Genomic DNA, 14,853 nt, shown 5'->3' on the forward strand with positions numbered 1-14,853 from the left:
TCTATATGATTTTATATAAATAATCATATTTTCAAAATGAATACTATCGCTGGTTATTGTGTAACACATTCAGTTAATATTACAGAAATCTTTTATCACATTAAGAATATTAGACTTGTCATGACTTTTTTTGTTATAATTTCACCTTTTTATACCATACAAAATTGTTCTTGGTATGTCATGATTTAAACTTTTTATGTCATAATTATGACTTAAGTATATGTCATAATTAAGATTTACCAAAGCATGATGTTTTTTCTTATGTGGAAGAAACGGGCTTTCCTAAAACTGTGTAATCCAAATGGATGGACATTTAATTTGCAACACATACATTCATACCTAAATATTAGTATATACTGCCTATAGTGGTTTCATAAATAGTATTTAAAAAATAATTGTACAACAGCAAAACATTTCTAGCAGTAGTATGCTGCATTTCCTCATTAGGTTGCATGTTCAATTCTTTTCCTTTTCTTTATTGATGAAGAGCCATCATTAATTGTGAGTGACAGGGACAGGCAGAGCGTTTCGCTCCACACACACCGGTTGATTTGCTCTCAGAGGATGTTATCTGTCGTTCAGGTGGATGTGTGTGTCGGGGTTATTTCAAGGGTGAGAGACGACATCCGTTCGGTTTTCAGGCTTGAGTTCACGATGCCTTCAGAATGATATAATCCCTTCGGGAACTCAAACACGTTTTTTACACTCAGTGAATCACGTCTTTGAGGAAACTTGATGAAAACTCACCTCACCCCGAACACATCAGCTTCCAGTTCAGTGACAGACCAGCATGAAATGTTAGACTTCCACAGGATCAGCTGCTGAATAATGTCTGTCATGTAACACGTGTTTGCGGTGCATTAACTCCAGAGAGGATTCGGTCTGGACTGATCGGGATTGAAGTGTGTTTACAATCAGACCTGGAATCAGAAGCACAACCAGCAGCCCTATGAAATATATTGCTCAGTGGGAATATAAGAGGTAACTTTTGAGCTAAAAATAAAATACATCAAAGGCAATCATGTTGCGAAATGTAAAAACACTTTAATAAATTGGGCTTGGATCATTAAAGGTGCAGTAAGTGATTTGTGAGAATGGAAGTGTATCGGACCGAGCAACACAACACACTGGTAGCAAATCAACAGTAGGGGGCGTATCACTCATGATGGGGGAGGAGAAAGAGTGATCCAATCAGCACTAGGGGGCGTGTCACTCATGATGGGGGAGGAGAAAGAGTGATCCAATCAGCAGTAGGGGGCGTGTCACTCATGATGGGGGAGGAGAAAGAGTAATCCAGTCAGCAGTAGGGGGCGTGTCACTCATGATAGGGGAGGAGAAAGAGTGATCCAATCAGCAGTAGGGGGCATGGCACTCATGATGGAGGAGGAGAAAGAGTGATCCAATCAGCAGTAGGGGGCGTGTCACTCATGATGGGGGAGGAGAAAGAGTGATCCAATCAGCAGTAGGGGGCGTGTCACTCATGATGGGGGAGGAGAAAGAGTGATCCAATCAACAGTAGGGGGCATGTCACTCATGATGGGGGAGGAGAAAGAGTGATCCAATCAACAGTAGGGGGCGTGTCACTTCAGGATTAGTTCATATTAGAAATGCAGGACAGTTTTGAGTGTCACTGAATCATTATTCTGCTTTGCTTCAGCTATGATAAAGAGACATCCTCTCTTGCGTTGCATGTTCATGAACTCTGGGGCCGGAGCAATGAAGGGAGGGGTGTGTTTGTTTGGGCTGATTTCAACTGGGCTGTTTCTCAGAAATCGCTTACTGCACCTTTAAAACTAACGTTAGGTTCGGTCAGTCAATGATATAAGTCCAATTTATTAAAAGATTTTTACATTTTAGAACACGAGTGTCTTGGATTTTTTTTTTTTTTTTACATAAAAAATGGTGTTCAAGCAGATAATAGTGTGAATAAATCCTTACTATGGAGATTTTTTTAATTATAGAATTCTCAATGATTGTAATACTTTTGAGAGGCTTTAAGGGAAAAAAAAATATCTAGGTGGTGTAAACATCCTGAGATTGCAAAGATTTTATTATTACAATTTATAAAATGATTAAAAAAAAACAATCAATGATGCAGTTGTTTAAAAACATTTATTATAGGCCTAATACTATATATAAAAAAAGTTTGTCTGGTATATCAAAATATGAATTCGGAATAGCATACTAGCTCACATTAACTAACAAAGAGTATTACATTATTAAATGCTTTAGAAGTATTTTTCATGGCTAGTTAATGTTAACTAATGTAGTTAACTAATAGCCCTACTGGAAAAGGTGTAGATTTTTACATACAGTATTTTAAGAGTCATTAAATGAAATTCTGTATTTTGAAAGTAGTACAAAACCGAATGAAACCAACTCGAAAAAAGGAATGGATGTGCATGTTTAAAGTTTATCATCTCAGACATCCTTATTTGTGACCCTGGACCACAAAACCAGTCACATGGGTAAATTTTTTTACATTGAGATTTATACATCATCTGAATGCTGAATAAATAAGCTTTCCATTGCTGTATGGTTTGTTATGATTGGACAATATTTGGCCGAGATACAAATATTTGTAAATCTGGAATCTGAGGGTGCAAAAAAATTGAAACATTGAGAAAATCTCCTTTAAAGTTGTGCATTTATGTTCGCGATTGTGCAGCATTCACTCACAAAAATATTTTTTTTAATATATTTACGGTAGGAAATTTACAAAATATCTTCATGGAACATGATCTTTACTTAATATCCTAATGATTTTTGGCATAAAAGAAAAATCAATAATTTTGACCCATACAATGTATTGTTGGCTATTGCCACAAATATACCTGTGCGACTCGTGACTGGTGACGTAATCCGGGGTCACATTTGTCATTGATTCTACATGTGTGTGAATGTTATAATCTCCATGAGATAATTCCCGTCACATCTGACGAGAGCTGCTTTATGATTCAGCTCTAAATTATTAAGTGGATTAATGAAGAATTTAAGAGTGTCAGTGTCATAAATATAAATAGGAGTTTTACAGAGAGTCGAGATCCAGGCCAGTACATGTAGGCTGGGTTTTCCCTGACACTGCTGCAGGCGCAGCGATACTAATCCCGCCGTGTGTGTGTGTGTGTGTGTGTGTGTGTGTGCGACTCAAGCAGCGAAGGTCAAACACGAGGAAAAGCAGGAGTTCAGTGCCTTTTTGGCTTGACTGACAGGCTGAATGAGGCTGTTTTTTAACTTTAATATGGCAGAAAGGGAAGAGCAGCACGTCCTCTAGTGGCTAGTAACCCGATCTGAACGAGAAAGACCTGTCGACTTCATCACCTCTGGGTTTATCTACTCACAATCCACCTTTCAATATGAATGAGCTTGTGCTAGTTAGTGATATAAACCAAGGAAAACAAGAGCACATGGTTATGACTAGGGATTTTTTTTTTGTTAGAAACTTCAAACACTGAGTATTAAAGTTCTTCCATATCAAGAGACCTGATTATCATGGAGACTTGAGAGTTCAGGGCTCTTCTCATATGTCTGAAAATCATGCTATGGTAAATCATATCTATGACATAAAATATCATAATTATATATAAAAAAGTCATAATTATATACTTATATGGAGTACTATATGAATATTTAGATAAAAAGCTATGAGACAATTATGAGATAAGTCACAATATGAGAGTCATTATGAAAAATTGTTTTATTATGAGATTGAAGTAGAAATTATTTAAAAGTCAAAATTATGAGATAAAAGGTAAAAATGATGACACAATTTATGAAATAGTCAAAATGATGACATAAAAAGTCAATTATAATGGAAAGTTACAATTATGAGATAACTTGAAATTCTGAAATACCAAGGGAAAACTGAGATAAAAGTCATAATTATGAGTATGACTAATAAAAAGTCATTATGACAAAACTTTAAATTATAAGACTGAAGTAAAAATTAAGATTACAAAAGTTATGAGAAAAGTCAATTATGACATCAAAATTTATGAAACTAATTTGGAATTATGAGATAAAATTATGATGCAAAAATATAAAAATGTTTTGTCATAGACTACTTTTTATGTCAAAATTAGTATTTACCAAAGCCTGCTTTTTTATTAATGGGCTTCATACTCACGAGACAGGAAGAAACTTAAGAACCTAATTTTACTTTTTAATTCATTTCAGCAAATCTGAATCCCTGTCATACTGACCCATAATAAAGGGAAATAATGCTGATCGCTGTCTCGCTCGAGGAGGGAACACACGTTCTGGCATATGCTGCGACTACCCACAATCCCTCTGGAGACCTCTGAAACAGCTCTCTTGTTTTCTGACGAAGTCTGAAAGAGGACCAATTGACATGTTGAATGCAGGTATGTTGAGGAGTCCAGATGGTGCAAATTCCCACATTACCGTCTGTAAATAAACTCCACGGCCGCCGTCAGCTCCAAATTGCTTTTATCAGAGGTGAGGAGCCAAGAGAGAGAGGAGATCCCACTTCAATAAAGATTTCTGGAAGAAGAGGAATGCTCTAGAAGCCCACTGAAACCATATCAGTTAGCACGTCCTAAATGGAGTGAGACGAGAGAGAGAGAGAGAGAGAGAGAGAGAGAGAGAGAACGAGTGGGCGACACAGAGACACAAAGGAAGAGTGACTGACAAAATAATGGATTTTCCTGCCGGCCTAATGAATTAAAGCGTATAAATCGGGTCTTATGAAATCAATGGCTGAATAAAGCTTATCAAATGAAGACAAAGGAAGAAAGTGGGCCGTGTCGGCTGGAGATCATTAGCTTTGACGGATGCGTGTGGCTCTAGAGCGAGCCGTTCTGAGGGTGTATCCATGGGAAATAGTGTTTCAGACAACAATCAATACATCACTACACGGAGATCATTGATGATATTACGGTTGCAGTGGAGGGATTACATTTTTATAGATGAGAGTCATCATTTTTAATCTGTTCTGCAGACAACGTCCAAATGTATCCACACCAGAGGAAGAATTCAGCATAAAGTTCAAATTTACCCTGTCCATTTTTCTAAATGCATGTTAAAGATCTTATTATGAGCAATTAATCTATATGCGTTTAAAAAAAAAGGAAAAAAAAGTGATATTTGAACAAAATGTCTTAACTTGATCTTCTGCTGAAAAAGAATCATTTAGTTCGCATAAACAAACCCTTTATTACAATCTATTGTAAGTTCACATTTAGATCCACCTCCATTTTTTAGATCCACGCCCACTTCTCAACATCCAATCAACAATCAATGCACACAGTGTTAAAAAAAGTTGATGCCTTTAAATTTTTAAGTACAATCAACTTGGATGTTTAAGTCAATTCAACTTAAATTGCATTAAACGGACTTTTAAAAAAATGAGTTGAATCTTGTGTAACATAAAAAAAGAAAAAAAATTGCTTAACTTATTTTGATGAGTTGAAGCAATGTAAAAACATATGTTGTTATAACTTATTGATCATATAATTTTTTACAGTGCAGAATCAAGTCCGCCCCACATTTGTTCTTTTCATCGATAATCCATTACATTTCGATGTGTGTCACAATATGGAAGAAAAGAGCTTCTGTAACACTTTCCGTTTGATTTTAAATAAACAAATCAAAGTAAAACGTGCATGTTGATGGATTTAAATGATACCGTTTCAGATGTTCAAGACCATCTACTGGAACCGAACGCCATAAAAACTGTTCAATTCTATAAGTTTTTAAATAAGAACCAGTTCTCAAACCTTAAGTTGATTCACAGCCACCAGTTTCCTACACAAGTCACAAGAAAAGACTCTCGCATCTGGAGAAGAACTGGACGAGGACAAACTCCAGTTTTATTCAGACAAACATTTTCTCAAGGAACCATTTTACAGTTAGAAATAAAAAAAATAAAAAGAGAGAGAGAGAGAGAGAGAGAGAGAGAGAGAGAGAGAGAGAGAAGAAAAGAAAAAGTCAAAGAAACCAAAACAAACAGAGTAAACAAATCAGGCCAGAAAAAGAACATTCCAATTGGGACTCTCGATCAGGAGGGGAAAATGATGGGAAAACACGAAAAACAGAGAGAAACCACTGAAACGGTGCCAGTGTTCAGCTGGAGACTCTGCTAAACATCTGATGTTACTGAATCAAAACCAGCAGGGGTCACTTTCTAGTTCTGATCCAGAACTAGTGATTAACTAATGAGTAATCAGCGGATATTTGGGCGTTTGAGATCACAGACCAATAACAATGTCCACTTGGGGAGTAAATTCTTGGAACTCTGAAGTGGTTCAATGATTTCTGAGAACAATTTTGAAAAATTCTCTCTTAAAAAAAAAGTTTCCGAAAGCGATGCAATAGAAGAAAAAATGTTGGTTCCCCAAAGAGCCTTTCAGTGACCAGTTCTCAAACCATTTTTTAAAATCTAAAGAACCTTTTTCCACTATAAAGAACCTTTTGTGGAATGAAAAGACAGCAACATGGCCCAGATCCGGCCCACATCCTGCCCACGTGGTTCTGTGCCGACACTACGTTGCTGTCTGGGATGGATGTTAAAGGTTTCTATGGAACCATCAATTCCAATAAAGAACCTTTATTTTTAATAGTGTAGGTATTCATTTCATTTCAGTAATTTTGTGTGACTGTCATTCAATTTTATCGATTTTACCTGTTGAAATACCCATACTGGGCCAGACTGAACAGCGAGTTTGGTGTGAACACCGGCACTGTTTGGGTGGAAGGAGAGACAGACGGATAGAGAGACAGACAGATAGCGAGAGGAGGTCTGTACACTGAACTCAGGACCACAGGAGGGTTTATACACATCCAGACTCAGGCAAGGCAAATGGACGAAGCCACATGACGTCATTAATTACATCTCCAGTTGAACATTCAGCGTTTTTCTTCTTTTTTTTACACATTAATTATTGTCTTTACAGAGTAAAAAATATAGAGAATTAACAAAGGAAACTCTTGCAAATATGGCCATCGACTGTTTCATCTGTAGCTGCAGGTGTGAGCGCTCGGGTCACCTGTGTGTGTGTGTGTGTGCGTGTGTGTGTGCGGTAAAATAAGTGAAAACATCGTGACGAAGCTTTTATTGCACCTTTGTACAGGAGCGAAGCAGGCAGAGGCGGGACGGGACAGGATTGGGGAAGTTTACAGTTGCAGGCCAGGCATCAGACACACAGCAGCACTAGAGGAGGGGAGAGGTCACCTCAAAGGTCAAAGGTCATTGTTACCATCAGAAGTCCATGATGCAGTTCTGCAGAGATCAGATACGGTGTGTGTGTGTGTGTGTGTGTGTGTGTGTGTGAGACGCTCTCAGCTCATCATGAGAATGTGATTGATAGACAGAGAGAGAGAGAGAGAAAGAAATAAAGAAAGAGAGATTTAGAATGGAAGAAAGATGGGCTTCTTGTAGCCTGATGCTCATATTGCAGGATAGGGCTGCACGATTGATTGAAATAAAACCGAAATCGAGATATGGCTTAGTACAAGTGTTAAATCACAAAGGCTGTGATTTAATTAAATACATATATGACTTTGGGTCACTTTTAACATGCATTTATTAGAAAACATGCTAAGCATCTTCCCAAAATTATAATGAGAAGGGGTTATAAACCGGGCTTTTAAGGGCGCTAAACTTTTAATAAAAACAAAAAAAAATTGTCATTATTGATATTATTTTCTAGACATCGATATAAAATGACAACATTTTGGCCAAATTGTGCAGCCCTACAAACAAGCACAGCAAACCTGGAGCTTTTTTTTTTTTTTTAAATCACAGTTTTATATAGCAATTAGATTTTTTTTTCTCCCAAAATCATGCAGCCCTATATCAGGTGATTCAAATGTTGTTCCACACGTGCATGACTTTCTGTCTTCTCACAGCTCTCAAATCACATGAAAACCTATGTTGTTTGGTGTCATATTTAATGTTTTCCTATATTTAATAAAGTGCAATAAGATGCATTTCTTAAATGTGGGTCTGTTCCTCATAAAGCGTCTTATGAGGACATGAAATCTAGTGCGTGAGTCGCATGGACTGCTGTTACTTCAAAATAAAGGTTCCAAAAGATTGTTTTCACAGCAACACCATTGAAATGCAGTCCTTAAAATAACCATTTTTCTTGCACCGTGTCTACACCGGACAGCTTGAGGTTGTCTACTCCTACACCGGATGCGACAAAGCGACCGATGCAAATCCATTTGTTCTCCGTGTCAGAAGTAGTACGAGCGCTTGAAGTATGTCATCAATAGAACGGGGAATCAGTTTACTCTCGGGAATCTGTCGTATCGCTTCGCACCGCATCCAGTGTAGACAGCATCACTGATCATAATGGGTTCTGTTTGTTCTTGTCGTGTGTCGCATCGCTTGTGTCTGATGTAGACTGTGTTAGTGTGTAGAACATTCTCTAGAACCTTTTCCCACTAGCAAGCCTTTTGTGTAACGGAAAGGTTCCCTCGATGCCAATAAAGAACCTTTATTTTTAAAATGCTTTTGCGTGATTTTTTTATAATTTTTTTTTTTTTACGGTAATGAAAAAAACACACATTCTTTGAAAACCTCCTTTTGCTTTTTACAGAAGGCAAAACACAAATCATACAGGTTTGGAACAACATAAGGGTGAGTAAATGCTTTTTGTCTGATTATACGTTCCACTGAAATCATGTGTATCTAGTAAATGTGTCTTTTACTCTGAGATAAATAATAATTTCCGTAGGGAATGAAAAAGGAAAACAGGATGTAAAGAATAAAAGAAAAAAAGGTGTTAGGAAGCCAAAAGCCCATCAGTTCGTTCCTCTGTTACCCATAATCCCTCAGGGGCACCCAGAAACTTCCCCTCTGGGCGTAAAACGCTTCATATAATCCATCCGCAGCGCCGTCTATGATCACTGAGCGAGACATCTCCTTCTGCGGAGAACCTCCAGAACTCGCGCTGCAAAACGCCGCTGACATGAGTGAGAAAAGACGTGCCGGAGAGATGAGAAACGAGTGTGTGTAGAGTCAGAGGAACAGAACTAAGCTGCTGTGATCTGATATCAGCACTAAACTCTTCTGCAGTGTTTGTGTTTGAGCCTCGTGGATCATCCGATAAGGTCTAAGAGCGGCCGTCTCCAGTTCATTCTCTATAGGAGCCGAGCAGGGGATTGTGGGATTGACAGCGGTCCTGTGCAAGTGGTGAGATTGCCAAAAAACGTGGAAATTCAGAACTATATGCAAATCAGAAACGGCCGTTTCCACCAGCCGTATGAACCGCACGTGTGCTTATAAAACTGTTTAAGCTTGACATATTGGGTCGGATCAAACTATTTCAGATTTGATCAAATGACGAATGCAGAACGAGATGAATGATTGGAGGCGGATGTGACTCCAGGGCCCAGAACTCTTTCAAAACTCACGGATGTGCTAACGACAGCGAATCCGTCTCGCAGCAGCCGTCACTCAGACAGCTTTTTCATTCGCCTTCTGTTTTTCAGTGAGAGGAAGCGTTCAGTAATGGTTTTAAAAAGGTCAGGCTGACGAGCCGTTAGATCGCTTCTGAATTCTGTCAAGCCAAAACTCTCAAGCTTCAGTGAACGCATCGCAAAGAGAGTCGACGCAAAGGTCACGATCCACTTAAATAGTCCTTAAAAAACAGAATGAAGGACTTTGGATCTAAATCATCAGCTGAAAACAACTAACAAATGATAATATCAGGCTCACGGCCGACGTGCTCACTGCTGCATATTCACATCGTGTCAGAATTACGGCAATTACCAGATTCTGTTCACATCCTTGGACGCTTGTTGTTTACTACTATGGCATCAATGATGGTAAATGCACTAATTCATGCTTATATTATTTTGCTAAATATTGAAGAACAAAGAAAACACTCCAGACGACAATGGCTGTAATCAAATTAAATCATATCAAACAGGCAGTCAAATAACTAGTTAATCACTGAAGCGTTGAAGCTGCTGCACGCCACAAAAAGTGCTGTTCTTCCGCAGTATTTTTGTCTTGTTTTCCAGTACAAATATCTAAATCAAGATACATTTACTTCAAATGCAACATGACATGAAATATTAAAGTCTTGTTTTCTGAAAAATGTACGCCTGATTTTTGGAAAGTTCAAGAAGTTTATGCTCAAAACAAGAAAACATCAAATCTGTCAATTGGGTCAGAAAAATTAACTTGAAGTTTATTAAAATGATTCTTTCAAATTATTATTATTATTATTACATTTTTCTGACCCCATGAACTCACTTAATTTTGAATTCAGAAATCAAGACTTAATATCTTATGTCGTTCTGCATCTCCAGTAAATGGAAATTATCTGAATAATCTGAAATATAAATATTAGATTCAAAAAAATTCTACTTCTAATTACAGTAATTGTGAAATGACGTGAAAGCAGCATAAAGTCAAATACACACAACATGACTGAAGCTCATCATCCCTGCGCACATTTACACTCACAGTTTCTTGTGTTGTTTTTGTGACACTACTCTCAGCCAAACTCTCTTTCATTCTCACACAAAGTAGTTCACAAAAGAGGAAGGTAATTCACACAAACCACCTAAAGGAAGGGCTTGGGTCATTTTTGCACACATTTGCACATTTTAACAGAAAAGAAAAATAGAAGAAAAATAAACTTTTTGAAGAAAAATTTGCATGAGCCAGTGTTTTGGAAAAAGTGTCATCATTTTCAACAAAAATCTCACCCTACTTTTACACTCTCTCGCAATCTCATTAGCTCATTGCTGTTGCTCTTTGCTCAGGATTTTAACTAGTTTTAAATTTATCATAGCATCTCTGCCTAGTTGCAAAGTGTCTCACACAAAGAGACCATTACTGACGATCTGCAGCCTCTTCTGGCAGATTTAGAACATGAAAGCATGATGAGCTTCAGTCTTGTAGTGCGCGTTTGCCTTAAGCCCACCTGATCCTCACCCTTAAAGGTCTCAGCCGTCGTGTCATGCATTCTACAGTGGCGTTCATGCATACCACCACTGAGAACGAACCCTTTTAAAAGATCTTATGTAGAACCGGTAAGAAGCCCCGAAATGCTTAACAATCTCATCATGCACGTCTACCGTCTAGAGCCGCAAAGAGGCGTCTAGAATACAAGAGGAGTGTTTGAACGAGGGAAAACAGAGGACAGAACATGAAGAGGTGGCTAAAGAAAGAGAGAATGAGGAGGACAAGTTCAGATCCAGAATGAGAGCGGGGCGGGAAGAAGGGGGCGTGTCCGAGGGGGCGGAGCTGGAATGGCTTCAGAACTGTGCATTTTAACATGGGTCCCTGGTTAATTAACAGAAGATGGGTGGGCGGAGCTACCAGACGTAGCCAATCTCGTCATCCTCTCCGTCTTCGTCATCCTCGATCGCCCCGCGGGGGTGGAGTCGACCCCGCCTCTCTTTCTGCCGACCCCGCCCACGCTGCGGAGACTCCTCCTGATCGTCCAATAGAATGACGGCACCACCGCTGCCGAAATCTCCAGATGTCTCCTGATCCTCCTCTACACACACACACACACAAACACACAGGCAGATGAAAGGGAAGGTGTCAGGCAGATAGATAGTGCATGTGTTCTGAGGAAGATCATTCATTATATATAAAATATGATGTTTTATACATTTTGAAAGAGATCTCAGGAAACACTGTTGAATAATGGAGCTTTAGATGTCAGAACCACACACACACACACACACACACACACACACATTAGGAATCAAAGTGTGTGTATATATCAGTGCTGTTACTGTTCACTAAAACTAAGACTTTTAAAAATCGTAATCGAAATAAAGCTGAAATAATTTTTTTTATATATTAGATGAAAAACGTCAACTTAAACGTATATATTATTGTGGCGAGGGGGCGTGGTTCCACGAGGTCTGTAACGGGAGACGAGCGGTGCGTAAGTAGGTCAAGTGCAAATGACGAACACCTGTGTCTTGTTGCAGTAACTGGCGTGATGAGACCGGATATAAGCCGCTGTGGAGTGAGAGAGGAGAGAGAGAGAAGGACTGAAGACTCGTACGCCATCAGCAAGTGGAAAGAGTCTGACCTGATCCAGTGGAAAAAGAGTATTATTGTGAAAGTGTTTTGAGCTGTAGCGCGGCTACGGTGAATGCGCTGTGTGCACGCCTTTTGTTTTGTGTATTGTTTTGAACGTTTTACGATAAAACGTACGAGTCCCAGTCACGCCGACCCCGTCTTCTTCCTCCCAAACACTGAACCTCATCACAATTATATATACAGTTTATATATAATATATATAACAAAAGCACATAACACAAAACATAAACTTTTAAAATTAGTTTTTGGTAATGGAAATAAAGCTAAAATAAAATATAAATATTAGATGAAAAATCTACTTAAAGAACTTGCTTTAGCATCTAACTGAAATAGGTTTAAGTTTAAGTATGGACATTAAAAAAAATGGCGAAAGCACAAAACAAAATTACTAAAATTAAAATGAAAACCGAAAATATAAAAATAAAAGCTCATTTAAAATATTATATTAAATAATAATATATATATAAATATATAAAGTAGATGATACTAAAATGACACTGGTGTATGTAGGCTGTGTGTGTTCTTGTATGTGTGTGTGTGTGTGTGTGTGAGAGTGAGAGTGTGTGTACCACAGGTAGGGTTGCCCTGTCTGCGGGATCCTGCAATCTCATTGCCGTATTTGTCGACACACCAGCACTGACCGGTGCTGCCATGACACTGAGTGGTCTTAAAATAACCGTCTTCAGTACAGCGCGGTACATACGTCCCTACAGACAGAGAGAATCACACAAACAAGATGAATACAACACCCATAAACACAATCACGTGTCTGATTGGTCAGGGGGAGGAGTTAACACAAGTTCATCAAATCCACCCACCTATCAGTGTCTTCCTTCGGCTTTGAGAATGAATTCTGTTCATCTCATTCTGACATGGCATGCCTGAAGAAACACACATTTAAAACAGTTTCTGTGACGGAAATTATGAAATATTCTGGGTTCAGTATATCTGAAGATCATCTAATAACCCCATTTTTTTTGCAGACTCACCGTCGGGTTTCTGGAAACAGTAACACCACTCGTTGTTGGACAGCTTTCCGTCTTTAAAGGAGTCGCAGGAGTTGAACAGCGGCCGCATGCACAGCTCGTATTTGTCGAGGTAAATGGCGCTGAGCTCTGATTGGTCGAGGAGGAGGTCGTAGTTCATGTCCAGTTTGTTGAACATCCACCCGAGAGAATCTTTACAGATGGGCAAAATGCTTGTGTCGAAACCTACAGGAGACAGAGACGGTCAGGTTCATACTGGTGGTGGACAGACATATCAGTTAAATCCAATAAACAATTAAAATAAATTATAATTATAATAAATAATCCTTTTAATTCAGTCAGTTCTAAAAAAGTTCTAAGTAAATGCATAGATAAAAACAGTGCTTTGTCAGCAGGTAATTTATAATCTACTAGACTGAGACATTATTAATAATTCTGATAACAAGCCAGTTGAGATGGATTCGGTAATAGCAATGATATATTTGATTATGTATGTTTTTTTGTGTGCTATTTTCCTGACAGTAGCTGCGTTTCCATTACCCTTCAAATTGCGCAAATTGAAATTGCGAACTGAAAATACGCCCAATGGAAACACGTCAATTTCGCAAAAACTCCCATTTATCGCAAAAAAGTTTTTTCGCTCGCATGAGGTGGTTTTGCAGGCAATTCGAAAAATAAATATTTCGCGAAACTGCAATGGAAACAGTTTTTGCGCATTTACAGGTCACCTGACGTAGATGACGCGGTGTGTTTGGACAGAATACGAGACAGAGCTCTTTATTAAATTCATATAAGACAAAAGAATTACAGGAATAATGGATTCTAAACCTCAAATAAATGCCACAATCAAGACCTCGAAGAAGATATGAGGCAGAAACACCTCATATGTGCCGCTCTCAAGTATAATAAGGGTCGTTCCTTACTATTAATGCTTGGAAAACACACATACATCTCCTTCGATTAATAATAATGGCCAGTGCAGTGGCTGGGATATAGTACATAAGCCTACCAACATCTGTTGCCATGGTTTTTGGAATGATTTTACTTATAGCGAGAGGAAAAATGAAGTTTTAGTCACATAACATCAGTTAATGGAAACGGCGTCATTTCGCAATAGTTTTTTGTCGACATTTAGAAAAAAAAATCGCAAAAGTTTTGCGCAAATCTGTAATGGAAACGCGCCTATTGTGTATTTATTCCAGCGAAGTAGATGTTTTCACTCTGTACCCTATAACAACACATAAACCTTTTAAAACTGATTACATTTATGAAAAGGTGATATACTCCCCTGTCATTTATTATTGTTCTCCATTTGAAAACATTAAACCATGTGAACTGATTTAGCCTATTATTAATATGAGTGTCGCCGCTGTTGTTAAAAAATCCAGAGACGAAAGAGTACTAAGCTACACTAAAGTAGCAATGTTTATTTTTTTAATTTTTTTTGGCAGTTTAGAATGTATTATTTATATATATATATATTTCTTAAAGCTACACTGTGTAGGATTTTCTCCCATCTAGCGGTGAAATTGTATATGACTACCAACTGAATATTACTTTCTAGCCCCTCCCCTTCCGAGGGCGTTTTAACTCCTACGGTGGCCTTATTATTTCAAATCTGCCGGCAGTCGTGAGTAATCTCCCCCTCGCATTCGTCACGGTGCCACTGAGTGTAGAAAACGCGAAAGGCGAAGCTTGAATTTCCAGGTATGTCCCTCTTTGGCTAATGTATTTTCAAGATGGAGGCGCAACATGGCTTCTGCCATTCGAGCGGCTCGCTATGTATTCTAAATGGCAGATTCTAAACTTACGAGAATACTTGAT

The 14,853-nt window shown here is 38.3% G+C and overlaps 1 protein-coding gene across 1 annotated transcript in view; it reads right to left on the reverse strand.

Moving 5' to 3' along the window:
• Positions 1–9,947: 9,947 nt before the first annotated feature.
• The window catches only part of spock1 (SPARC (osteonectin), cwcv and kazal like domains proteoglycan 1), a 239,118-nt gene continuing 234,212 nt past the window's right edge, over positions 9,948–14,853 (reverse strand). Inside the window, exons 8-11 of the mRNA XM_082177077.1 lie at positions 13,033–13,254; positions 12,862–12,924; positions 12,613–12,750; positions 9,948–11,483 (exon numbers count right to left, since the gene is read on the reverse strand). Of these exons, the coding sequence (XP_082033203.1) occupies positions 11,299–11,483; positions 12,613–12,750; positions 12,862–12,924; positions 13,033–13,254 (608 nt within the window). The 3' untranslated portion in view covers positions 9,948–11,298. The remainder of the gene's footprint in view (positions 11,484–12,612; positions 12,751–12,861; positions 12,925–13,032; positions 13,255–14,853) is intronic.

This window comes from Leuciscus leuciscus (genome assembly GCF_965113295.1).
Source record: "Leuciscus leuciscus genome assembly, chromosome: 8".
NCBI classification, from domain to species: Eukaryota; Metazoa; Chordata; class Actinopteri; order Cypriniformes; family Leuciscidae; genus Leuciscus; species Leuciscus leuciscus.